This window comes from Myotis yumanensis, unplaced genomic scaffold, assembly GCF_028538775.1.
Source record: "Myotis yumanensis isolate MYYU_CA2020_CCGP unplaced genomic scaffold, mMyoYum1.0.hap1 SCAF_5, whole genome shotgun sequence".
Classification (NCBI taxonomy): Eukaryota; Metazoa; Chordata; class Mammalia; order Chiroptera; family Vespertilionidae; genus Myotis; species Myotis yumanensis.
In genome coordinates, this window is record NW_027223756.1 from 96,519,014 (window position 1) to 96,546,831 (window position 27,818).

At 43.8% G+C, this 27,818-nt stretch overlaps 1 protein-coding gene across 3 annotated transcripts in view; it reads left to right on the forward strand.

The window, feature by feature from the left end:
* Positions 1-27,818, forward strand: part of DOCK5 (dedicator of cytokinesis 5) — a 207,977-nt gene that overhangs the window by 87,409 nt on the left and 92,750 nt on the right. For all 3 annotated transcript variants that reach the window (XM_070416608.1, XM_070416610.1, XM_070416609.1), the window contains exons 6-13: positions 8,640-8,788; positions 11,516-11,651; positions 13,813-13,970; positions 15,000-15,081; positions 18,578-18,707; positions 21,773-21,845; positions 23,762-23,904; positions 26,316-26,441. In XM_070416608.1, the coding sequence (XP_070272709.1) occupies positions 8,640-8,788; positions 11,516-11,651; positions 13,813-13,970; positions 15,000-15,081; positions 18,578-18,707; positions 21,773-21,845; positions 23,762-23,904; positions 26,316-26,441 (997 nt within the window). The remainder of the gene's footprint in view (positions 1-8,639; positions 8,789-11,515; positions 11,652-13,812; positions 13,971-14,999; positions 15,082-18,577; positions 18,708-21,772; positions 21,846-23,761; positions 23,905-26,315; positions 26,442-27,818) is intronic.

Genomic DNA, 27,818 nt, shown 5'->3' on the forward strand with positions numbered 1-27,818 from the left:
GTTAGCACGTGACCCTTGATGCTGCCGTTGCTGGAAACAGTAGCGGCTCTGGCGGCCCTCCCACTGGGCAGCCTTGGCCCGTGTCCCTCTGATCTGACTTGGAGACTCTGAAGCTCCCTTGTGTACACTGCCTTTATCCAAGGCCACTTCCTCTCCATGTGTTATCGTCTCAGGCGGAGTGACCTTGAGCACTCAGTAACCAGGCTGTTTCTCTCCATGGATAGGGAGCCTCCTTCGTTCAGGTTCAAGTGCAGGAGGCACAGGTCATTTCAGAAAGGAATGCAGAGTGCAGACTCGCAGCCGTTTCCCAGGCGCCTGGCCTGCACTGCTCAGCCTCGGTTGGATCCTGTTTTACCGCATGTGCTTTTAGTAGTTGATCAGGAAAGAAGGAAACTGTGAAGGAGGAGGTGGTGGCCTGTGAAATGGCAAGACTGTGAACACTGGTGTCAGACAGGCGGCCAGTTCTTAATTCTGGCTTGCTCCCTTGCTTAGTACGTACTTTTATATTCACAAAAAGGAGCGAACCCAGTAACAGTTACCGCAACAAACCAACCGCAACAGAAAGAACGCAGGTTCTGAAGGCAGGGCTTTGGGTTCAAGCTCTGCCACTGGATGAGTCTATAACCTGAGACGAGTCCTTTGACCTCCTAAGTTACTTTCCTCACTTCAGGTGGTAATTACATATTGCACAGGCCTTGCAAATTTGCTGTAAGAATTCAGTAGGATAATCTGTGTAGAACTCCAGGGACAGTGCCTGGCACCTGTCTTTAAAATGGGCAGCCCTATTTACCCCCTGACAGCACTGCTTCACAAACGCGCTGATTAACAGTGACCCGGGTTAGAACGGATGGCACTGTGGGATCTAGCCCTGAGGTCCGTTAAGGGGGGGCCCTCCAGCGTGGGGTCCCTTCCAGCCCTATAGGGTCCTGCCTGGTTCAGGTGGACGGCTTGAAGTACGCAATCCATTTTTCTCTGCTACCTCTCGGGATTTTGCAGTTTTGCCAGCCCGGGAAAGGAGAGCCAACGAGCTGAACTTGCCTTCTTTTCTTTCTAGCGGCACATTCCTGCTTCATGTGAGTTCCCCCCACTAGAAGGACAGATGCCTCTGCATTGATTTAGACACGATTGGGTTGATGTAATACCTAAGTTTACCTTTTCCATGACAATCCAGTTATACCTTCATCCTACCTCATAACATTATACTTTCTCAACTAAAAATCAGGTCTCGCCGAAACCGGTTTGGCTCAGTGGATAGAGCATCAGCCTGCAGACTGGGGGGTCCCGGGTTCGATTCTGGTCAGGGGCATGTACTTGGGTTGTGGGCACATCCCCAGTAGGAGATGTGCAGGAGGCGGCTGGTCGATGTTTCTCTTTGATCGATGTTTCTGACTCTGTCCCTCTCCCTTTCTCTCTGTAAAAAATCAATAAAATGTATTTGAAAAAAAAAATCAGGTCTCGAAAACTGACATGTTGGAGTTTACTTTGGGGGACATTGGGGCAAGAACTTTTGGAAGAGGGACTCCTGGAAATGGAGATGTTTTGGATGTCATACACATGCTCGACAACATCTCACCCCGAGACTTAGCTCGGTGCTGCTCCCATCTTCCAGTTGGAGAAATGGTTTGTTGAGTTTTGATCAGCCAGGACGTTTTGTCCATATAAGATTTGGAGAGGACTCTAATCCCATCTCTTTAAGGGATGGGGAACATCCTGCCCAAGGGCCATATTAGGCCCTGCCAAGGCATTAGGGGTGAGTTAGCTCAGTGGTTGAGAGTCAATCCATGAATCAGGAGATTACCGTTCGATTCCTAATCAGGGCACATAGCCAGGTTGTGGGGTCGATCCCCAGTGTGGGGCATGCAGGAGGCAGTCCATCAATGATTCTCTCTCATCATTGGTGTTTCTATCTCTCCTTTACCCTTCCTCTCTGTAAAAAATAAATAAATAAATAAATGTTTGACCAAACATAGCAGGCTAATTTTTAAGTTGATAATTTTGTATGGCCCATGAATGATTTCATAAATATCCAAATGGCCCTTGGAAGAAAAAAGGTTCCCCACCCCCGCCTTAAGGCAAAAACAATATAAGAGCCCGGGGTAGGATGTGGTTAATATATATTTTGAATTAAGTAAATTTAACTATTAAAATGAAGTTTATACTAAGGACTGATGTCCTTTCATTTAAAATGTGCCAGCAAAATAATTTGAGAAAGAGCTATCATATGACCCAGCAATTCCTCTCCTGGGTATATCCCCGAAAACCTCAAAATCATGTATTCACAAAGTGTATGCACCCGTATGTTCATTGTAGCATTATTCACAGTGGCCAAGATATGGAAACAAGCAGTGTCCCATGATAGAAGCCTGGATAAAGAAGATGTGGTCCATATACACAATGGAGTACTACTCGGCTATAAGAAAGGATGAAATAATGCCGTTTGTAACATGGTTGGACCTTGAGAACATTATGCTAAATGAAATGTCAGTCAGAAGAAGCTAAGAACTATATGATTTCACTCATATGTGGGATATAAAACTGAAACTCATGGACACAAACAGCAGTGTGGTGGTTGCCATAGGAAGGAGGATTGGGGTGAAGGGGTCCTGATATATGGTGACGGGAGAAGATTTGACTTTGGGTGGTGGGCACATAGTACAATATACAGATCTTGTAACATAGAAACCCATACCTGAAACCTGTCTGTACATGTTGACCAATGTCACCCCAATAAATTTAATTTTAAAATGTGCCAGCAAAATAAAACCTTGTGCTAGTCTCTAGTTCTCTAAAATTCTGGAGTAGAACAAGTGCCCATAACTGAGGGGGTTGGGGGAGAGAACTTGCCCCATACAATGAATCGCCCTTTCTTCTCATCATTGCATATCCAGGCAGATTAAAGCTACTTAGGTTTTGAACTGGTGCTGGGTACCGGCTTCTGGAACATAGGCTCTGAAGTGTAATTAAGCTGGTATAGTTTGAGACCAGCGTTTGGTTGCTTATTACTAAGGACAGAAATTCCCGTACCAACGTCTTCCTGTTGTCAGGGCATTTCATCTGTGAGTTGCAAGCTCCGCATCAGGCTAGCTCTCAGAGACGCAAGGGCAGTGACCGGGACAGGGCAGGGACAGAGTTTTGGGTGTTTTTCTAGTTGCGGTTTTTCTCCTACTTTGGTGCCTGGCTTTCAGGATTTCTTGTACTACTTCCAGAGGCAAAACTTGTTCTTTACTGGAATCTTTTCTTTAAAATTCAAGCCTTGCCCTGGCCAGCATGCTCAGGGATTAGAGCATTGGCCTAAAAAACCAAAGGGTCTTGGGTTCGATTCCAGTCAAGGGCACGTACCTGGATTTCAGGTTCCCTGGCCCACCTGGGGCATGTGAGGGATGCAACCAATTGATGTGGCTCTCTTTCACATTGATGTTTCTCTCTCTCTGTCTTCTCTCCTCTTCCCCCTCCCTCCCACTCTCTCTAAAATCAATGGAAAAAATATCCTCCCTCGAGGATTAACAAAAAAAACAACCTAAAAATCAAGCCTTTGCTAATCAGCCAAAGCCTTTAGCTAAGAGGGGAAGGTACCAGAATGGCCAGCAAGAGTGTGACGGAGGCCTGTGGGCTCCCTTCCTCCCAGAGGAAGAGTCAGTGCAGCCCAGGACACAGGAGCAAGACACCATGGGGACCCTAGGAGTACAGGTGCTCGGGAGGTGTGAGGTGAATTGCAGAGCGCTCTGTGCAGATGAAATGGAATGTAGAGCCACCGAGTGCGTGAGGGCATCAGCAGGCATCCCATTGGCGGAGGACATGAGTTTACTGTCTCCATCTTAGACTTGAAGGCACTTCTCCTAGGGAAGGAAGGGATCTTCCTGCCCGTCCCTTGGTTTTACAGGTGGGTGTGTCAGAGAGAATAATTTGCCAAAGTCACTTAGGAAGTTAATGGTAGACTTAGAGGTAGAAATCAGGTCCCCATGCATTCAGTTAAATACTTAGCCTCTAAACCCTAAAATCCCATGGAACAGGAAAGGTTGGTGATTCTTCTGCAGAGGGCGATGGGAGGAACAGAGAACCGCCTTTGGACCGTGGTCTGCATTGTTTAGGAAAGGGGAGCATTGAACCCAGGTTTCTGACCCCAGTGAGGCGGTGCTGTTGTCTCAGTGACCCCAGAATTCCTAAAATACTCAGTTCTTGCCCTCTGTATTCCTGCCGTCATTGAAGGCAAAGTTGTTTTCTCTTATGGATTTATTTTATCACTACAAAGTACTTTTTGTACTAGGCATGTACATTTTAACAACTATATCTACATAACCGTTAAAAATAAATACATTTGCAATCCCATGGCTGATACTTACATAATATGCTTCTCTAAAGAAAGCTTGCTGTTAAATAGCCTATAAAATAATTCTATCATTTTGAATATGCCTCCAAATTGAAGAGAAGCTCCAGTTTCCCTATTTATAGCAATTTAACAAAAATAGTCAATTATCATTAACTTCTAACCACATATGTAATGTGCATTTTCATGTCACCATTAGTTTCCTTTTACATTAAAATAATTTTGAAGGTCTTTTTTAAAAAAATAATTATGGTATTGATGTCCAATAAACTGTACATAGTAAACAACATTTGTTGCAGCTCATAGGAATATTATCATTAATGATCAATATGTGATCATTGACAAACATAAAATTTTGCAAAATTAGATTTAGGTATATAATTACCCTATAAAACAATAACTTTTTAAAAAAATTATTTTATTTTTTCCCATTACCATTCATCCCCTTATATCCACTTCCACCTCCACCTACCCCCTCCACACAAAATAAAGGTTGGTAGGCATCCAGCATCAAAATGTAAAAATAAGACCTCAGAGATCTCTTAGTGGAAAAGAGGGTAAAACTTGAAACAAATGCAGGAATATCTTGCTGTCTGGTAGAAAAAAATATATAGATATCTCTGTTTGGTGGAGGTGATCCTCAAATTGAAACCGGAGTGGCATTTTACATTTGAGTTGTCCAAATTTGTTTTTGAGTCCCTCCTCAGTCCCAGGATTGTGATGACTTTTGCAGATAGGATCAAAGAAATCTGTAATAATAAAAGCATAATATGCTAATTAGACCTGGCATCCTTCTGGAAGACCTTCTGCAAGGGCCAAGCCCCTTGCACGAATTTCGTGCATCGGGCCTCTAGTTATTAAATAAATGTCCTGCCCTCCTAATTTTGTGACAGTGGCTGCTAGTGAAGAAAAAGTGGAGATGAGAGAGGGCTAGAGGTACCAGGGAAGGTATTGTGCCAGGCGACTTGGGCTATGCAAGATTAGAAAAGGGGGCAGGAGGTTAGGGCAAGACTGGAAAGCACATGGAGACTCACGGGTCCTTGTCTCATGGTTTTGTGGGGGCCCGGGCACCCGATTTTCTCCTCACCTGTCCTCATACGCTGCCCCAGGAATTCATAAAGTGTCAGGGGCCAGCTATGGCTCAGAACAGCCAACTTACTTATAGAACAATCTGAGGAGTGTGGCAACAAAATCCATTTCCTTAAAGTAGAGGGGAAAATTGCGTGCTTTGGTGTGCTCCAGCCTGCTCGATCAGAATGAATTTGGCAGAGTGAGTCATAGAAGAATGGCTGTCTCATCCTTCTTTGGGGGAGAACTTGGCAAGCAAGGCTGACATGGACAGGCAATAATTAAGTTGCCTTGGATAACGTCTAGTGTAATTGAGACCAAGACTTGTGAGTGTGTTTGCAAAGAGCTGTCGCTCCTGGGGGCTCCCCTGGGGCTTCGAGCCCTTTCTTGACCACATTATGGGACCTAACAGCTTAATTAAATTGAGAAAACATTTCAAAAATCCTAGTGGGGAACAGACAAATAGATTTCAAATAAGAAAAGAAAAAAAAAAGATCTCCTTTTTGCCCAGCAGCTTTGAAAGCAAATTTTATTTAGCTTCATTTCTCCCTCTGTTTTCCAGTTTGAAGGACGAGATGGAAACATTTTTTATAGAATTTACTGAAAAAACAAAACAAAACAAATTTTACCTTTGCTCATTCAAAATGGGAATTAAAAGTCTCATTCTTATGCTTTCAAAAGACCAGCTGATGAGAAAGAGGCAGTTCAGAAAATGCCAAAAGCCTAAAGTGCAGTGAGTATCAACATTTTAAGTCTTCGCAGCCTGTGTTTTTCAGAACAGCGGTGTTAATAGAGCAGATTGCAGTCACCGATCTCTCCCTCGTGTTCTTACAGAACTTTGACTTTCTTTTCTAGCCTTTCTCACACTCTGCTAATCTCACTGCTGCCTCCCACTGTCCCCACTTCTAGGCGGAGGCCTCCTCCCTCACGTTTACTCTTTGTTCAGGAGTATTGTGGATGTTTGCTGCACTGATTCTAGTCGATACCTTGTGTAGCAGCTGTCCATGGGATTATTGTGGAAGGACATCACCCAGAACAGAACGTGCTGTACAGCCAGCAGCAACTACTGTGTGTGTGTGTGTGTGTGTGTATTGACATTTCAAAAATATATATTTTTTTATGATTTCAGAGAGAAAGGGAGAGGGAGAAAGAGATAGAATCATCAATAATGAGCCCTAGCCAATTTGGCTTAGTGGATAGAGCGTTGGCCTATGGACCAAAAGGTCCCAGGTTTTATTCCAATCAAGGGCACTTACCTCGGTTGCAGGCTCCTCCCTGGCCTGGGCCCTGGCCAGGGCGCTTGCAGGAGGCAACCTTTCTCACTTCTCTCTATCTTTCCCTCTCTCTTCCACTCTCTCTAAAAATCAATGGAAAAATATTAGGGAGGATTTAAAAAGAACATCAGTAATTAGAGAGAATCATTGATTGGCTGCCTCCTGCACACCCCACACTGGAGCTTGAGCCTGCAACCCCGAGCATGTGCCCTGACTGGAATCAATTGTGATGCTCAACCACTGAACCACACAGACCAGGCTGGCATTGTTTTTATAGCAGATAATACTTTCTATAATTTTAGAAGTGTATGGTTATATAAACATATCATGACTTTCCACCTATAAATAAAAAAGAAGTGGTATTACAGTATGCATGGGGTATGTCGAATTATACAGGTTTTTATTTAAAAGACATATTTCAGAAATGATACACAAAGCATTTTTCCCTGGCCCATCTCTGTATAGTGGCCCCTTTCCCCATGATCACCCTATCATATCTTTATTTATTTTCCCTCTTGCACCTTTTAAAATTTATTTTATTGGGGTGGCATTGGTTAATAACATTATATAAGTTTTAGGTATACAATTCTGTAATACATCATCTGTAGATTGCATTGTGTGTTTTTCAACCAAAGTCTAATCTCCTTCCGTCACCATGTATTTGACCCCCTTTACTGTCTTTATCCTTCATCATCTCACTTCCCCTCTGGTCACCACCGTTCTATTGTCGTGTCTATGAATTTGTTTGTTCCTCTGTTGCTTTCTGTTTCATATACCACACATGAGTGAAATTACATGGTTCTTGTCCTGTTTCTTATTTCACTTAGCATGATGCTTCTTGTACTATTCATAGTCTGAAATTCTCTTTTGTATGTATATATATATTAATATTATATATATTACATATGTAAATTATATATATATATATATATATATATATATATATATATAAATGTATATAGTTTACTTATTTATTGCTGTCTTTTACCCTCTAGAATGTGGCTGGACTTTTATTTCCAGCACATAATAGATGCTCTTGACCTTTAAAAAATATAATGAATCAACCAATCATTTAGATAGGACTAAGGTCATATGGCTCGACATAAAGTATTTGACTCTTAAAATGATTGGAGTATAGATGATTATTTGGTCATAAGTTAATTTAGTTCAGTTACAGGCAGTTCTGACTGAAGCTCAGGATAATGGTTAATTTTTTTCTACATCTCACAATTTTATGGATGGTCTACCAGTTTTATGGGGATTTTAAAATAACATTTTACATTCTGAAATGACAGTTCTTTCTCCATCCATAATTCCCTCTCACTGTACCCTTTATAGAGTGCCTGCTCTGTGCCAGCTCCTGGGGATGCAAAAATTGGCAAGCTCCTTGCCCTGTAGGCACTTCCATGTAAGCGGAGAGCAAGCCAAGCCAGCCAAGGCTGGGGTTCTGATGCTGTGACAGGACTTAATTCCAGGAGCTGGGAGAGGGACAGTGAACTCAGAGTTAGGGTTTCGAGGAAGAGACTTCTGACTTCTAAGTTGGGGCCTAACAAGTAAGAATTAGCAGTTGATGGAGGGTGTAGTGTGTGAGTGAGTAGGGATGAGCAGGGAGTAAGTGCAGGGGAGAGGAGAAAATGGTTCCAAGTAGAAGAAGTATCCTTAAAGGGTCTGGAGCGCTCAGGAGAAATGGACGTAGCTCTGCATGGAAGGAGCGCAGATTTTTGAGGTAGAGATTGGTGTAAAATGCAGCTATGTTGACCTTACAATTGCTCATCTGTTCCTAAAGTTCTAGGAGTGGGACTGGCTCAGGGCAAGGCCATCCCCTCACAGTGCATGGCTTACTGTATGGCACCGGTACTTGGTTAAATAGCACCTTATAAAGAATCTAGTCAAATGGTGAAAAGATGTTTCCATCCTATATCACACCTTTTTTTTGTGGGGGTCCCTTTCTCCACCTCATTTTCCTGTCCTAGAACAACAAGGTCAGTCTCTTCCGCCGGCTGCAGCAGATGACGTACAGCCTGATTGAGTGGCGGTCCCAAATCCTGTCTGGAACACTCCCCAAGGACGAGCTGGCAGAGCTCAAGAAGAAGGTCACAGCCAAAATCGATCACGGGAACAGGTAAGCCAGGGCTGACTTCAACAAGAACTTGGACAAAGGTGGACACATTCATGCTAAGCACACAGCTCACCCCGAGCTTTTGACCTGGGAGTTGCCCAAGAGCAATGCTTACTGCTCTCTTTTTGCCTTGGAAAACATCTGATTCTGTTGAAAAGAAAATTGGCAGGTGCCCTTCATGGACCAGACCCTGTGCTGGGTCTCTGATCTCAGGGAGATGATGGAGAGATGGAGAAGGGGGCTCGGATTTTAGTGACAGACTGAATGGAGCTGGACTGTCTCTGTTTATATTTTAACATTGGATTTTACGTCAGTGTCAGACTCAGTCTCTCTCCATCTTCCCCTAACCAGAAGTGCAGGAAGTCCAGATGTGCCAGTTTTTAGCATGTTTTTTTTGCCAGTTAAAGCATGTTTTTAGCCTGTTGATTGTAACTCCAGTAAGTTCTAAAGAGTTAATCACTTCCTTACTTATCTGATTAGCTCAGGCAGATATGTAGGTTCTAGTACTGCCTTTTAGAAAATGAGGAATTCAGTCAATTCGTCAAATTTATGATGACCTAGGGTTTATCCCTCCTGACTGGCTCTTTTTAAAAGACTGGGTTGGTTTCTCATTTTGTTTTTATTGATGATTGATTTGATAGTTAGCCTCATTTTTTAAATGTGTTCAACTTGTGCATATGTGATTTTTTTTTGCCTTACTTCTTCAACTTCACGACTCTGGGAAATGCTTCAAAGACCTGTTAAAATTGTCCGAGTCGTTTAAATGTTGTACACTTTGACAGCTGGATTCAGAAACGGCTAGAGTGAACATAGCATACGAGATTCAGACTCAGCCATTATTTATGAAATCTCTCTCACGTACACTTCACATGTATTACCTGGTTGTAGCTGCTATTCCAATTTTATGGTTAAAGAAACAGACCAAGTAAGTTTAAGTGATTTGCTTCCAAGTCATAAAGATATAAGTGGGAAAGCTTAAGTTGAACCCAAGAGTTTTCTATTTTATGTCTAATGCTCCTTTCTTAGGGTTAAGAATTAGCAGTTCCCACCCTCATCCCTTGTCTATCCACAGGACTATAACCACCGGGGTTGCTTTGCCAATCATTAGTGCCAGGGGACTTAAAAATCAGCAAAGGTGGCTTACGGTAGCTGCCCCCTTGCACATATGCTGCCTCTGTAGTTTTGGGCATTGGCCTGGGAGACGCTGATCTCTGGCACAGATGCTAACCTCCTACAAACAGCCGAACAGGCCTGCCTTCCCATTCCAGCACTTGGAAGCAGCTCAGGTAATGAAGCTGCTCCGTCAATGCAGCGTGATCCAGTCTCTGAGCAGCCACCGAGGCCCCTTGCTCATGAGTCTGGGTGGCCTGTGGGTCTGGCTGCCATGGGAAGGAACCTGTCAGATGAAATCAGTTGATGGAGATGCTATAGAACACGGAGGAGGAAAATGAGGCATTTCTGCTTTCTTCCCAAAGATTTGGCACATTTCACTGTTATCCCTGAGTTTTCTTGCTGTTTGGACACTCCTAGTCCCAAATTGCCCGTGCCTGGAATGTACATTGGGCATTCAGATAGCAGTATCCTGTTTCCACCACAGTCCCCACTTCTTGGAACTGAGTACAGTTTCTTCTACTTCTGTGTGCACATTGGACATGAGAGCCCTGCTGGGACTGTGCCATGCACAGGCCATATAGCTCCCTCTCTTCCTGTGCATTACTCAGAATTACATCTTAACTCGGTCAGGTGTTTTCTTGTGCCAGTTGCCACAATAAAAGCTAACGCTTATTGAGTGTACACTATACACTAGATACTGTTTCATGCTTTACATGCATTATCTCATTAAATTCTCCCAAGAACCCTGAAGGGTGGGGAATATTTATAGGAAATCAGAGCTTTTCAAAATTACCTAAATTACCCAGAGCCACCTTCCTAGCAAGTAAGAGAGCCAAGATTCAAATCTTGGTCTGATTGATACCAGGGCCCACGCTCTGAAATGGGTCAGGAGATACCAGTAGGCAGGCCTTACTTCATTGATCTCCTTTAAGGCAGTCTTGAATTAGTATTGTCCCCCAAGCCTGCACCTTGAAGGGTGGCAGGGCAAGCCCCAATACTTATGCAGTGGCCTTTCATGATTCCTATGTCAAACAGCAGAAGACACAGGGAGGAAGCATTCGTCAGAGGAATTTGGTCAGTGCCAATCTTGCCTTTGCTGGTGAGGTTCTGTGGACCAAATTATTTTGCAAATCATTATATGAGTTTGGTTAATCTATAAATATAAAAGCCAAGTGACTGGAATGACCAGAACATCTGGTTGCTATGACGCACTCAGCGGCCAGCCAACTGGCCCAATCTGGGGCGGGTTAGGCAGTCATCCTCCCGTGGCTCCTACCCCCAGATGGCCCAGCCCCTGATCAGCCCCGCCCCCCCAACCCCAATCAAGGGTGGGGCCGGCTGGCTAACCTCCTGCAGCTCCTCCCCCGAGCCAGCCCAGCCCCGATCAGGGCAGGCAGGTCGGACCCCACCCGTGCACGAATTTGTGCATCGGGCCTCTAGTATTATCGTAAGTTTTTTAACATTGTGATATGGCATGTGGACAGGAGTTGAAAGGAGACAAGCCAATGAGCTGTTCTTGACTTGTCCATCATCCATGCTTCCTAGCTCTCTCATGAGGGCTCTTCAGGAAGGAGTCTGTTTCTGTTGAGGACCAGCTGAGCACTCCTTTCTTTCTAGAATGCTTGGGTTAGATCTGGTCGTGCGAGATGACAACGGAAACATCTTGGACCCAGATGAAACCAGCACGATTGCCCTCTTCAAGGTGCATGAAATGGCCTCAAAAAGGATTGAGGAAAGGATTCAAGAAGAAAAGGTAATCTTCCTCAAATATGCCAGTTTTGGCCACTGAGGTTCCATTTTTGCTTTTGCTTTTAATGAGAGAAAGGGAGTTGTTGACCACAAGGTAAAAATGTTGTTCAGAAAACCAGTTATGCCCTCATTTTAAATGTAACAGAAAGAATGACGCAGCTATAGGTATGTTCTGATGAGGAAAGATTGCAAAACTATATATTAAATAAAAAAGAGCAAGATGCAAAACTGTGTATGAAATACTATTATTTGTGTTTCAAAAAAGAATATTCAGCCCTGGCCAGTGTGGCTCCCTTGGTTGGAGCACTGTCCCATACACTGAAAAGTGGAAGTTTTGATTCCCAGTCAGGGTACATTCCCAGGATGCAGGTTCTATCCCCAGTTGGGGCACATGCAGGAGGGAACTGATTGATGTTTCACTCTTGCATCCATGTTTCTCTCTCTCCCTTCCTCCTCTCTAAAATCAATTTGAAAAATTACATACATTTGTGCTTGCTTATGTGTTGACTAACTCTGGAATAATAGACAACAAATTGGTAATTAATGGATACCTCTGAGAAAGAGCTGGGTGGAAGGGAGCCTTTTTACCATGTAACCTTCTATATTTAGTGCATATATTACAATTTTCAAAATAATTTAAACAATATTAAGAAATAAAGTGTTTGAAAGATTTTGAAAGTAATAATTGGACATTAACTAAAAGTTAGAAAGGTACAGAAAAAGAGAAATGTTATTCACCTGTCTTATGACTGCCTAACCATATTGATATTTAGGTATAAGGTCTTGCAGTCTTTCTGTTATAATAAGTAGAAGTTTCTGTTTTTCTTTTCTTTTCTTTTTTTTAAAAAAATATATTTCATTGACTTTTTACAGAGAGGACGGGAGAGGGATAGAGAGTTAGAAACATCGATGAGAGAGAAACATCAATCAGCTGCCTCCTGCACACTCCTGACTGGGGATGTGCCCACAACCAAGGTATATGCCCTTGACCGGAATCGAACCTGGGACCCTTGATTCCGCAAGCCAATGCTCTATCCACTGAGCCAAACCAGTTAGGGCTCTTTTATTTTCTTAGTTCATAGGTTTTATTTCTTTAGCACAGTGGTGATAATATGTTAATTGTGTTTCTGGATTTAATGGTTAATTGTGCCTGAGGGTGAAGCTTCCCAGTGGAATCTCTTATTTGCAGTGAGAGTTATTCCCCAAAAGAAGGATAATGATCATGATTTTTATGCCTTTGAGGTTCATCCAGAAGTGATTGTGAGAGATGAGAACTTCTTGAAGCTACTAAAATCATGTATCACCTTTTGGCAGCTATTCAATTACTTGGGTTCAAGGCTCTGAACGGGACAGTCTTGATTATGTAAATAATGATTATATTTGGCTCACTTGATTATTTGTCCACTTTCATATAGTTTCTCTTCTTGGGTGGTAATTATATTTGTCCTCCTTTTTTAAAAATTTATTTCAGAGAGGAAGGGAGAGGGAGAGAGGGAAACATCAGTGATGAGAGAGAATCATTGACTGGCTGCCTCCTGAACGCCCCCTGCTGGGGATTGAGCCGACAACCTGGACATGTGCTCTTGACTAGAATCGAACCTGGGACCCTTCAGTCCGCAGGCCGACGCTCTATCCACTGAGCCAAACTTGTCCCCATTTTTTAAAAAAATGTTTTTATTGATTTTTAGAGAGAGATGAAGGGAGAGAGATAGAAACATCAATGAGAGAGAAACATCATCGATCGGCTGCCTCCTGCATGTCCCCCTTGAGGATTGATCTGCAACCCTGGCATGTTCCCTGATGGGGAATCAAATTGGTGACGTCCTCGTTCATGGGCCAACCACTGAGCCATACAGGATGAGCTGCTTGTCCCCCATTTGCCAATTTTTTTAATACATTTTTTTATTGATGTCAGAGAGGAAGGGAGGGAGAGAGAGATAGAAACATCAATGATGAGAGAGAATCATTGATTGGCTGCCTCCTGCACACCCCCAACTGGGCATTGAGCCCACAACCCAGACATGTGCCCTGACTGGTAACTGGACAGAGACTTCCTGGTTCATAGGTCAAAGCTCAACCACTGAGCCACGCCGGCTGGGCGCATTTGTCAATATTTCACATTTGCTGAAAACAAGATGCTTTCCTCTCTTGTCCTCTGTGTTCAGTCACTCCTGCAGAACCTGGACTTGCGGGGCCAGTCCAACTTCAACACCTTCCACACCTACGGCCTCTATGTTAACTTCAAGAACTTTGTGTGCAACATCGGGGAAGATGCAGAGTTGTTCATGGCCCTCTATGACCCTGACCAGTCCACGTTCATCAGGTAATAGAGAGCCAGCCATCAGCTGCCCACCTCACAGAAATATCCAGCCTTCACCTACCCTGCCTGAGGTTAGGTGTGAGAGGGGAAGACAGAAAAGAGTGGGAAGGATTTCTGGGCAGAAGAAAATAAAATCCTTTGGGCTAAAAGCCATTTTGTCTGGCTGCTGAAATAGTGCAATAACAGTTTGTGGACTCCCCGGGTCTTAGAAATCACGTAAAACTCATCAGAACTCAGAGACGGGAACAAAGAGCTCAGAAGATAATAGGGGAGGTGTGGGGAAGGCTGACTCTGCAGAGCACAGAGGTGGATACATGTCATTATACATTTGTCATAGAATGTGCAACACGAAGAGTGAGCCCTACTGTAAACTCTGGGTGATAATTGATGCGTCCATCCATGTAGGGTCATCGACTGTGACAGATGCACTGCTCTGGTGGGGGACATGGATAGTGGGAGGCTGTGCGCGGGTAGGGCAGGGGGTATATGGGAAATTTGTACTTTCTGCTCAGCTGTGCTGTGAACCTACAACTGCCCTAATAGATAAAGTCTATACAATATTTTTAATGACTAGTGGGAATGATAATAGGCTTTGTTTGGCCCTACAGTGGCATTACTGCTGAGCAGCTAAGATGTATTTTGAAGAAGATGGTTAAAAGTAATTAAAAACAGATTGTTTATTTCTAAAATAGAAATTGTATTTGAGTGTTGTGATATGTTTTCCAGGGGAAGGATTTAGAGTGAATATTATAAAATAATATCTTGATTCAGCAAAGCTGAAATGTTTAGACAGAATTTGAGGTGGAAGAAAGGCCCCAGATGGAATCTGCTGTGTCTGTCCATCTTGAGCATTGCTTGTCCCCAGTCCACACAGGGTGTGCCTGTGGGGCTGGGCTGCAGGAGGCTCCATTCACACCCGCCTGATGAATTTAACAGCTTTTCTGGGCCTTGCTTTTACCCTGCCAGTCTATACTGTGGGCAGCTCCAAGCCCAGTTAACTTCTTGTTAAGAATCAGTTTTCTCTTTCACCAGTGAGAACTACCTAATTCGTTGGGGCAGTAACGGGATGCCCAAGGAAATCGAGAAGCTTAATAACCTTCAGGCGGTTTTCACTGTAAGTCCTACCTTCTGTTTAATCATTTTCTTTTTTTATGATATTAGTGGATGTACATGATAGGTATATGAAAAACATTAAAACTTGAAACAGTGAAAATACAGGTTATTAAACAAAAGTCATCATAATCCCCCTAGCAGGAATAACCCACTCATTTGTTCAACAAATACTTGTCAAGCACCTGTTAGATGCTGGACACTGAATATCAGGGCACTTGAGATACGTCAGTGAACACATCAGAAAAATGTTTGCTCAAGAAGCTTTTGTCCAAATGGGAAAGACAGTAATAGGCAATCCTATATAATAAAGAGGCAATATGCAAATTAACTCTCACACTGTAATGCTGTCACAAGATGGCGGCACACACAGCAAAGGCGGGGCTGGCTGCTCTGTGCGCCTGCCTGCTGCCACAGTTCCCGCAGCCCCACCAGGGGCAGGTCCCAGCTGCTGCTCCCCATGGCTTCCCCGGAGTTCCCTCAACCCCGCCGGGGGGCGGGTCCCGCTGCTGCTCCCCACAGCTTCCCCAGGGAGTCAGATATCCCCCGAGGGGTCCCAGATTGGAGAGGGTGCCAGCTGGGCTGAGGGACACCCCTCCAGTGCACGAATTTTGTGCACTGGGCCTCTAAGTAATAAAATAAATGAGTAAATCCTGTAGAATGTTAGCAATCTTAACACATTGCGGACCAATAGTTTTATTGCTAGCTTTACCCAGTGGCCAGATAAGTTTCTATTGAACGAGTACAAAAAACGTTTTTGTATAAATGTTAAAGGCATGCTTTAAAATTAAATACCCATTGCATTTTGAAGTTATTTATTACATATTCTTACAAGCTAATATCTTTTTAAAGTGTGATAGTTGTAAAACACTGTGTAATATGAAATGTGAATTCTCATGATCCATCCGCAATGTGTTAAGTGTTTTGGGGGGATCGGGTGTTTCTGGGCTGGGGGAAGGTTGCCGTTTAAAAAAAAAAAAGGTGTATCAGGCAGAACTCTGGGATGGAGCCTTTTAAGCAAGAACTTGAAGGGAGTGGGCAGTGCTCATCAGGGGCACTAGCATTTCCCCAGCATTTCAGAACCAGGGTACAGCTCAGGCAAAGATGGGACTTTCTTGTTTGCATATATTTGAATGGCCTTCCCTTTTCCTCCTCCTTTCAAGGTGAGAGAAGTAATGCTATATATGCATCAAGACAAGGAAATTTGTTGGGCTGTAGCTTGGACGTGGTGACTCTATTTCACTCGGGCTAAGAACTTTCTCGGGATTCTCTCACTTTGTTATGACTTCAGTGCTCGAAATACCCTAGAGCTGCTGCCTCCTGCTCTGGAAAGACTGAGAAGACAGGTTTCCCCAGCAACCATTGGGCCTAAAGGAGATACGCCCTTCCTTTTCCCCCTTTTTTCCCTTAAGCCACACCCCTGTTTTATCTCCAGGCCCTCTCACCACTCTATGGCAAGGAAAGCAGAGTCTAAGGTAGAGCTCCAAATGAAGTGATGGAAAGGAGCAGTGGTCCCATATGGGCTTGTCCATTCATTCATCCATTCATTTCTCATTATTATTCATTTCTTCCATTAACATCCCATCCCTAAGACAGGTATGGTTTGATGCCTATCTCTGCACTGACCCATCTGTATCTTCACCACCTGGTAAGGGTAGATAAAAAAGCACTTAGAACTGACTCTTCCCAGAACCTGCCCCCAACACATAGAGTATTTCCTTATTTCTGAGATATGGGAGTTTTTCCCCTAAAATCAGAAGGCATTTATCAGTCACTGTGTACATTAAAAAAGAAAACACATTTCAAAAAGTCATTATTGGGCCCTGGCTGGTGTAGCTCAGTTGGTTAGAGTGTTGCCCTGCACACAGAAAGGCCTCGGCTTCTATTCTCCATCAGGACACATACCAAGGTTTCAGGTTCCATCCTCAGTTGAGGCAACCAATAGATGTTTCTCTCTTTCTCCCTCTCCCTTACTCTCTCTAAAAATCAATGGAAACATATCCTTGGGTGAAGATTTTAAAAAGCATTATTGAATTTTTGGTCCATCTTCTAATCAGTTCTGCATAGCTGCAATTCATCTCCCTCCCCCATCCCTCCTACCAGCTAGGACCTTCTTGTATATACATTTCATGTCCAGCTTTTTCACTTAAAAGAATGTAGTGATCATTTCCTGGGTCATAAAGCCTTCTTCAAAAACCTTATCAGTTTTTGCATATTCTTAAATAATATGAATGTGCTACAATTTATCTAACGAATCACCTGGAGCCATTATCTCTCTTAACAGAAGCCTTACAAAACCAAGAGTAGAAATTCAAGGTTGATATTATCATTGTTCTGTATTCCTATTCTTATGTTGGAGGTTTAAGTAAATTACAGAGGATGGATTTGGAATGATTGTTTAAAAAGTAATTCTTGATTCAATAAAAAGGCCTTGGACAGATGTTTCATGAAAAGAATTTGGGATGCAATTCAATTCTGTTTGGTGCTAAAGTGAGAGCTCATTCATGGGTTTCTCAGCCATCCTTAAGAACACAAACCAGTGTAGCCCTGACTGGTGGTTCATTTGGTTGGAGCATTGTCCCATACACCAAGAAAAGGCTTTGAGTTCAATTTCTGGTCAGGACACATACCTAGGTTGCAGGTTCAATCCCGAATCAGGGCGTGTATGGGAGGCAACCGATTAGTGTTTTTCTCTCATATTGATTTTTCTCCCTTCCCCCCCCGCCTTCTCTCTAAAATGAACTTAAAAAAAAAAAATCCTCCAGTGAAGATGAAAAAGAAAAAGAATACAAACAAGTGTAGAACATGAGCTACAAAGAAACAGATAGTTCACCTACACATCACTTATCAATCAGCATACACCCAGGAGCGCTCAGTGATGCCTCCTAAAGCCGAGGAACGGTTACGGAAAGCGCTGCATGTAAATTTCCGTGTTATAATTGCCTTGCAGGCTTGTTTAGAAGATGAAAGGAAACCAGCATGTGTGGGTACCCAATAAATGTCAGTACCACACGCGTTTTAATCTCATTAGACATTGAAATGCATCCTGTACTCAGATATATCTTGGCAATATATAAAGTAGTCCTGACAAGTGTCCTGATTTTGAATACCCTGCTTGAATGGATGGACCAGGGACGTTAGATTAAATAGGATCTGATTTATAAATTTGAAGTAGGAACTGGGGAATAAATATCTTTCTGCTGTTGAATAGTCATTTTTATGAAAAACAGTCATTTTTCTTGGGCACATAGGGAGAAGAGAGCAAGCATTTTGATCTTTCAGCATCGGGAAATATGCTCTGAGTGGTGTTCTCTTGTAGAGTGAGAATAAAAAGAGAGGTGGTGGGTAGGTAGGGGCTGGGAGGAGGGGAGGAAAGGAGGAGATAATAGAAGATACCTGTAATACTATCAATAATAAAAATATATTTTAAAAAATAAAAAGAGGAACGAGGTGACGGGTGACGTGGTGTGGCCCCTGTGACGCACTCTCTGCTTCTTTAGGACCTCAGCAGCACCGACCTCATCCGGCCCCGCATCAGCCTCGTGTGCCAGATTGTCCGGGTGGGCCGCATGGAGCTGAAGGAGGCCAAAAAGCACACCTGTGGACTGCGGAGGCCCTTTGGGGTAGCAGGTATGGGAAGACCCAGAGACGAATGTAGAATGTGCAGTCCCTGTGAACGCAGTGTGGGAGGCCCCCCCAAATTAAACATAGCCTGGCTGGTATGCCTCAGTGGTTGAGCATCAACCCATGGACCAGGAGGCCGAGGTTCAGTTCCCAGTTGGGGCACATGCCCGGGTTGTAGGCTTGATCCCCAGTAGGAGGCAGCCAGTCAATGATTCTCTCTCATCATTGATGTTTCTATCCTTCTTTCCCTCTCGCTTCCTCTCTGAAATCAATAAAGACATTTTTTAAAAAAAATTAAACATAGGGCTTCTAATCCAGCAGTCCCTCTTATGGTTGTATACCCAAAAGAATTAAAATCAGGGTCTCATGGAAATAATTGTACATCCCATGCTCACTGCAGCATTATTCACAATGGCCAAAAGGTGGAAGCAATCCAGGTGCCCAGCGATGGATAAATGGGATAAACAAAATGTGGTGTCCATACAATAGACTATATTCAGCCTTAAAAGGAAGGAAGGAAATTCTGACACCTGCTACAACTTGGATGATCCATGAAGATATTATATCAAGTGAAATAAGCCGGTCATAAAAGGATAAATGATTCTACAATATGATTCTACTTACATGAAGTATGCATAGAATGGTTAAGTTCATAGACACAGGAAGTAGAATGGTAGTTACCAAGGGCTGGAGGAGGACAGGAACTCCCTGGGGAGTTAGTGTTTAATGGGGACAGAGTTTCAGTTTGGAAGGATGACACATTGTGGAGGTGGATGGTGGTGATGGCACAACCATCTGAATGGACTTCATGCCACAGAAATGCCCACTTAAATTGGCCCTGGCCGGGGTGGCTCTGGTGGTTGGAGCATTGTCCTGTGCCAGCGCAGTGTCCTGCACGCAGCAGGCCCTCCGTCATGCCTCGGAATATCCTCCCTGTCTATGGCCACACGTTCATTACTGATTTTACTCCAGTAAATTGTCCCTGGAAAGTGACTGTCTAGGGCAGTGGTCGGCAAACTGCAGCTCGGCAAACCGTGGCTCGCGAGCCACAGGCGGCTCTTTGGCCCCTTGAGTGTGGCTCTTCCAGAAAATACCAGCTCTTCCACAAAATACCGACTTCTGCGCATGGGCCATGAAGTTTCAATCGCTCTGTGCGTGCGCGCCCGCACGTGGTATTTTGTGGAAGAGCCACACTCAAGGGGCCAAAGAGCCGCATGTGGCTCGCAGCCGCGGTTTGCCGACCACGGGTCTAGGGAATTTTCTCTTCAAAGGCAACACTGTTTGTAACTGCTTTCAGAGAGGGTCCCTGGCTTAAATCAAACCGTACAACCTTCCAGGAGGCCCTTCCTTTCCTCTTTAGTTTGTTAAATTGAGAAAATATATTTTCAGTCTTACGTTGAAATTTTGGTCACGAAGTAGTTTGGAAAGCCATCAGTGAAATGTCATAATTTTGCTCCTGGAACAAGGGCCCAGAAACCCCATGTTATCGGGGTTGTGTGAATAATGAGGCGGCCTCTGTGTCCTGAGGGACTGTATGTCTACATCCCTGGAACAGCCCTGCCCTCCAGCTGCTGCTCAAGGGCTGGCAGTCTGTGACCAGAGGGCACAGCATCACCTCCTGATAGAGCATTTAAGTGAAATCTCAGAAAAGGCAAGAGGCTGGCCCAGCATTGGTTAGCCGTCTACATGACCATCTATTGACCTAAGGCAGTGGTTCTCAACCTTCCTAATGCCGCGACCCTTTAATACAGTTCCTCATGTTGTGGTGACCCCCTATTTCATTGTTACAAATTGAACATAATTAAAGCATAGTGATTAATCACAAAAACAATATGTAATTATATATGTGTTTTCCGATGGTCTTAGGCGACTCCCGTGAAAGGGGTCACGACCCACAGGTTGAGAGCTGTGCCTAAGGAGTTAAGGCATAGTAGACATCGTTGTCCTTCAGAGTGAGCCAAAGAAATTGGGAGAACATCAAGCAGGATGTTTGGTGGCTTTTCTGTATCAGGGTGTGTGTGTCTGTGTGTGTGTGTGTGTGTGTTTATACGCGGGCGTGTTCAGGGCATGGAATGTGATGGGAAAGGAGAGATTTCCTTGCTCTGACCCTTGATGCCGAGCATCAGCAGAGCTTAGGAGTAAGTAGATGTGGCAAAGACAAACAAACAGCCTGTTGTTTTTATTTGGAGGGGTGGGAGGGGGTGTCAGATATAAGTGTTGCAGGTTTGGTATGTTATTTGTACAGTTTTTCAGGGTTCCATTGAAGGCTGACAGCAGGGGGATGCCATGCCCTGCCTCTTGCCATGGGTCCTGCAGGATTTCAGCAGCTGGACAACGGCCCATTTACTACTGCAAACAGCGAGGGATTGTTAGGTTCAGTGATTTGGCCTGTAATCACTTTTGGCTCAGACCCTGGCTTCTACACTTAAAAATGCTGACCTAGGGCAAGTTCCTTACCTGAGCTTTGCTCAGTTTCTCATCTCTTAAAGCAGAGCTCACCATGTCTGTACACGTAAGATAATACTATGCAGGAGGCTTAGAGCAGTACTTTATTTATTGCGCTTCTTGCCCATGGAAAAGCAAGCCGCTCTGGCATCCTCCAGGCCTGGGTTGGCACTCTGGCTTCTCTTTGTTCAAGTGTGAATCAGGTGAGAAGATGGTACATCAGGGACAGCTGACCACTAAAGTCCTGTGTTTCCCTGCCAGGCCTCTTATTCTGTTGTTACTTGTGCCCAAAACGTGTGTTCTCTGGGCCTTTGAATGCAGGCTCACTCAAAAGCCATCAGGGTGTCCGATTTCTCAAGAACTTAGCGACTGGGTCTTGTAGAACTTTGAAAAGGGACTAGTTGGCAGGGTTATCAGGAAATCTGAGCCGCTGCAGGGGGCAGCTCCTCTCATTGCTCTTTGCTGGGCTGGCACACTGGGAATCCTTGTTGGCACAGAAGTCGATGTCTCTGATGTGGCATCTTCCTCCCCCAGTGTCCTAAGCTGCTGATACTCTTAGTTCTCCATAGGAACCCAGTGAGGCCTGAAGTAATTAGTGTCTTTAATTAAGTTTATCTTCTTCCTAGTGATGGATATCACCGACATCATACGTGGGAAGGTGGATGATGAAGAAAAGCAGCATTTTATTCCCTTCCAACAGTAAGTACTTGGGCATTTGTCCCAGGCGACTTGGGACTTGGATTAGCACTTTGAATAGTGTTAACGCAAAACCAGGCGCGGGAACCGTTTGCTTAGAGAAGGAAGGTTGTCAGAGAGGAGCTGGCAGAAGACTTCATTCGAAGTCCTTTACCAGGTACACTGGACTCCAATTGCAGAGCATAATTGAATCTATCGAAATGACTGAAGAAATATAAGGGAAAAATCTGTGTCTGTACTACAAACCAGAGAATGGTGCCTTAAGTGTCAGAAGTGCCCAAGATATCTATATGTGTCAGCTGGAACGGGTGTCATGGAAGACAAGGAATCAGGTAGGACAGCGCAGGCTTCTCAACGGGCACATGCAGGCGAGCCACCTGGAACCCTGTTAGAATGCAGAATGTCTCATGTTCATCTAACAAGCATCCAGGTGATGCTCATGCTGCTAGTCAGGGACCACATCTGGAGTAGCGAGGTTCGAGAGGTGTGAGAGTGAAGGCTCTCTGCTCTGTAGTTCCTGCAGAGTGGGGGGAACGCTAGCTGGAGGACATGCAGTGGTTCCCTGAAGAGCTTTACTAGAGTTGGCCTCCATACTGAGCTCGAGCCAGAGCCCATGTGGGCCTCTGGGGAGCAAGTCTCAGTCCCTGCACCTCTGAGGAAGCACCTGTGTGAGTGCTAGGACTGGCCCCTGCAGCCATGCTCTGCAACCATAGTAAAACAAAGATTTATATTTTTGATATTTAAATGCCATTTAACAAAGAAAAATCAACCAAAAAATGAATTCGCATGTCATAGGTTCGCCATCACTGTAGGTACTTCTCTATATTGGCTTCCCCTGGGAGGGGTTTCTTTCTGTGGTGTGTGCCTCCCTCTGAATTTCTGCACCAGCTCCTGTGTAGCAGCCGTGGCGAAACAGTGCACCTGAGATTGTCCCCATTGTGTCATAATGCATGCTTTGCGTCTTGGAGGTGACCAGCCCTAATTTGACTATCGCTCATTGTGCGGCCAACAGCCACTGTAAAGCTTTCACGATGCAAATTGCAGCCTGTGGCATTTAACTCCTAAGATTTATGGCATTTGCTTTTATAACTTACCCAAAACAGTACAGTGTATTATAAGAGAGTTTTATATGTGCACCTGCTCGTCCACCTAAGACAGTGCAAGTTGTTGAAAGCAACTCGGATGACAGCAAGCCCACTTTCAGCGACATGTCGCAGTGTCAGCATATGGATCTGAACCCCGCAGGGAAAGCTGGCCTGCAGAGTGGGCAAGAGAACAAACCACGGCCGAGAAGACTGGGGAGCATTGTGCTGCACCCGGCGATGTGTAGCTGCTGATAGCGCTGAGCTGTCAGCGGGGTGGGGCTCTGTTAGAGTCTTTGATCACCTGCGCGAGCCTCAGGCTGATGCGACCGCTGACGTGAAGCTTGTTCCCTGGTGCCTGCGCTGCTGCAACCCTACATACAGTGTCGTCACGGGAGTCCAAGAATGCGCCCCAAAGGCTGCAGATGTACTGCTCTTGGAATTGAGTGTTGGCACTAGTTGGGGCCTTCGGGGCGCATGATCAGGCCCATCTCCCTCCTTACAGAAGAGGACACTGAGGCCCAGGGGGAGACAGAGGGGCTCGCTGCCAAGTCGACCAGAACTGGAGGCCTGGTCTCCTGCCCCTTCCTGTTCCTTCTTCAGTGCCATTACAGCAGCCTCTCCCTCTCATGAATTGCCTTCCATTTTACTTGTTCATACTTGGCCGTCAGTTTTGTTTGTTCTTGGGTGTATTTATTCTTTGCCCCAAATCATGAATTTGGTGTCTACGCCAGGCACCCAGTGGAAAAATAAGAAAAGATAGTCTCCTAGTTAGCTGTGTTTAGTGCTACAGAAACGTCCTCCTTTTTACTTACCTCTCACTTCTGACCTTCCCAGAATCGCCATGGAAACCTATATCCGGCAGAGGCAGCTAATCATGTCACCCCTGATAACATCCCAGGTGATCGGGGAAAATGAGCCACTCACTTCAGTCCTGAATAAAGTGATAGCAGCGAAGGAAGTGAACCACAAAGGACAAGGTACACGCCTGTGCGCTCCGCTGGGAGGGGCGGGGCGGGCATTCAGAGCCTGGCCTGGGACTCCCGCCCTTTCACTGCCTTCCTCTGGGGGCTGCCCACTCAGCTTCCTGCTGAAGGCATTTAATACTGAAGAGCACCCAGTGACTCCTATGACTCCTCCCATGACTCCTTCCTCACTTTGGTTCACCCTGCGGTCCTTGACTCTAGGTAAATGCACAGACAGAGAATTAAGAGGATAACTATGTCCCACTCTGAATATGTTTACCCCATTACATTTCCTAAAGTTGAGAGCAAGGAGACCAAAGCAATATGTATTAATATAAAATAATTGGCTGTCTAGCAAAATGTTTTTAGTTGTTTTTAGTACTTCATATGTTCTGTTGACATCGTTTTAACCAAGAGAAATTCTGCTTATTGAAACTGCATTTTAAATTCAAAATAATAAGGGAAAGTAGTTAAAAATTTAAATTTAAATACCAAGATGGTGATGGTTTTTGGATAATTTTGAAGACTGAGTAATTTTTTTAACCCACCATATAACTGTCTTCCAAAGTGTAGGCAATCAGAAGACACATTGTTTTCAGCATATTTAGTTTCCCCTGTATTAACAATTATCCTTTATCCTGAGTGGGAAAGACATGTGAGGAAATGTTAAAAAATTAAAACAAATATCTATATTTCTGTTGTTGTGGAACTTCTAACCTTAAGATATAATTTGTTAGAGTAAAAAACCCTTATACTAAATAAATTATTCTGTATATATAACTTATTTTAACAAAACTGGAAAAAGGTCATTTTTTGCTGCTTAACAAATCAAACACTATTCAAATGTTTTTATGCTCTTCACTGATATTTTTTTGTGGCTGCATGTTATTCCATTACTTGGATTTCAGAAAATGAAATCTAGGTAGAACTTAAGTGCTCTCTAGTTTGTCACCATTGTAAGTTTAAATAACTCTACTATGACTATCTTTATACATTAGCTTTTCCCGTATTCAGGACTGCCTCCCCCAAAAGTAGGATTTCTGGGTCAAATGATGGCAACAAGCTTAAACCTGGAAACATAGCTATAGGCTTCTACCAGCAGGCACTAATTACCATCTTGCCCACTTTGCCAGCTGATACTTAAAAATTTTACCTGTTTCGAAGGTAAAAAGTAGACTTCCATATACTTCTCTTAAATAAAAACAAAAACTACTCTTCATGTGTATTTGTGAGTTTTCTAAAGTTTTCCTTCTTAGCACTTTATATAATAAAGATAATCTTATTTAGGACACATATTTTTCAATTTTCAGTTTGCCAAATAGTTATAAACTTCTTGTATTTCCCTGTGAATTGTCTGTTCATGTCTTATTTATTTGTAAAGATCTTAAAGTTTTTTTTCTAATGAGTAGTATAAATTCCTAAGTATTTATAAGTATTTCACCACTTTATAGTATACATTTTATTTTCATGAATATCAAAACTTTCCGTTTATATAGATAATTCTTTTGCTTCTATGATTTCATTTGTTTTCTCTACTTGAAAAAATGGTTCATTCTAAGAGATGTAGTAACTACCTTTATTTTTCCTTTTAATTTCCTATCTTTTTTCATATTAAGAATTTATTTTAATCAAATATGAGGTGAGAAATTAGATAGATTCTGTTCTATGTAGCAGCACATTTACGAAATTGTGTTTTTTTCCATGATTTGTGCCTCTTTTGCTATCCTGTATAATCAAAGCCTAATATGCAAATTGACCGAACAGTGGAACAACCAGTTGCTATGACATGCACTGACCACCAGGGGGCAAACACTCAACGCAGGAGCTGCCCCCTGGTGGTCAGTGCGATCCCACAGGGGGAGCACCACTCAGCCAGAAGCCAGGCTCACAGATGGTGAGCGCAGCGGCTATGGTAGGAGCCTTTCCTGCCTCTGCAGTAGCGCTAAGGATGTCCGACTGCAAGCTTAGAAAGCGGGCCTAAGCCGTCAGTCAGACATCCCCCGAGGGCTCCCAGACTGGGAGAGGGTTCAGGCCAGGCTAAGGGACTCCCCCCTCCTGCACTCCCCCACCAGTGCATGAATGTCATGCACTGGGCCTCTAGTATATTATAGTACTTAACCTCATAGTTTACATGGATTCGCATAACTTTTTTACCACTAATATCATGTATTACTAGAGCTTTACAGCATTTTGGTATCTAGCTTCACTCTTTTTCCTCCCTCAAAGTAAACATCTGTTCACTTCTCTGTCAAATTCTCAAGAAGTCTTAATGGAGTGTCATTAAAGTTATAAGTTAACTGGGGGAGAATTTTCATCCAATAACACTGTATCTGTATATCATTACAACATACTTTTCTCAGTGTGGGTGTGTGTTTATTATAGAGATCATACAGAGAACTGAAAGTTTATCTTTTATTTCTTTAAAGGACTTTGGGTGTCCTTGAAGCTATTGCCAGGTGACCTCCCGCAAGTTCAGAAGAATTTTTCACACTTGGTGGATAGATCAACAGCAATCGCCCGGAAAATGGGCTTTCCTGAAATAATACTTCCAGGTAAACGTTTTGCTTGAGTCACCTGCTCTGCTTCCTCTAGGAATTCCTTCCATGAAGTAGTTACTTCTAACATCACAGTTGAAACAATACAGATCTATCGATTTAGTTATCTGCAGCCAGTGGTATCAAGACAGAGGGAGATACAGAGTTGCATGCAGTACCGTAAAAAGCTACCCAGTGCCCTCGCCGTTTTTTGTCAGTGTTTAGAGCGTCAGCCTGTGGACTAAAAAGTCTCAGGTTTGATTCCAGTCAAGAGTACGTACCTCCATTGCAAGTTCCCCAGCCCCCTTAGGGGCACATGTGGGAGGCAACCAGTTGATGTGTCTCTCTCATGTCAATGTTTCTCTCTTCCCCCTCCTCTCTCCCTTCCACTCTCTCTGGAAACCAATGGGAAAAATATCCTTGGGTGAAGATTTAAAAAAAAAAAAAAAAAAGGCTACCCAGTGTGCAAGGCCAACATAAAGCTTCTGAATGTCACTCAAAATTTTTGGTTCGCTCTCTCTTCCTTGTATGTTCTGCACAAGCCCATCTGAAATGCTTCCCTAGACCATCGTTAAGTTGAACTAAATGGCACAGTTCTCTGCCCCAAGAATAACCTGCTTTAATTGCAAGTACCTTTCCTCACGGTGGCATCACCAGCGTCCTGGGCTCCTTGCTGGGAAACTGCAGCGAGGAGCTGCAGCTCAGTCTCAGCTGGACCGGCTGCTTCATTTGTTTCAGCTCCAGCTGTGTTATTGGCAGTCCCCGTACTTGTGGTGACTAAACATCTTCTTTTTTTTGTTAATCCTTACCCAAGGATATTTTTTTCCACTGATGTTTAGAAAGAGTGGAAGAGAGATGGGAGGGAAGGAGAGAGAGAGAGAGAAACATCAATGTGAGAGAGACATCGATTGGTTGCCTCCTGCACATGCCCCAACTGGGACTAGGAATCAAACCTGCAACCCAGGTATGTGCCCTGGGCAGGACTCAAACCCATGAATCTTCAGTATGTGGGCCAATGCTCTAACCCAATGGTTCTCAACCTTCTGGCCCTTTAAATACAGTTCCTCATGTTGGGACCCAACCATAAAATTATTTTCGTTGCTACTTCATAACTGTAATGTTGCTACTGTTATGAATCGTAATGTAAATATCTGATATGCAGGATGGTCTTAGGCGACCCCTGTGAAAGGGTCGTTCGACCGCCAAAGGGGTCGCGACCCACAGGTTGAGCACCGCTGCTCTAACCACTGAGAACACTGGCCAGGGCCTATTTAATTTCTTAATCTTCATGTTAGTAAAAGGAAATGATTCCCTCAAGGAACTTTATATAAAATACCACTTTATTATATAAAGATTGAGTAAAGTGTATGGTTATAAACAAATATTAAAATATGA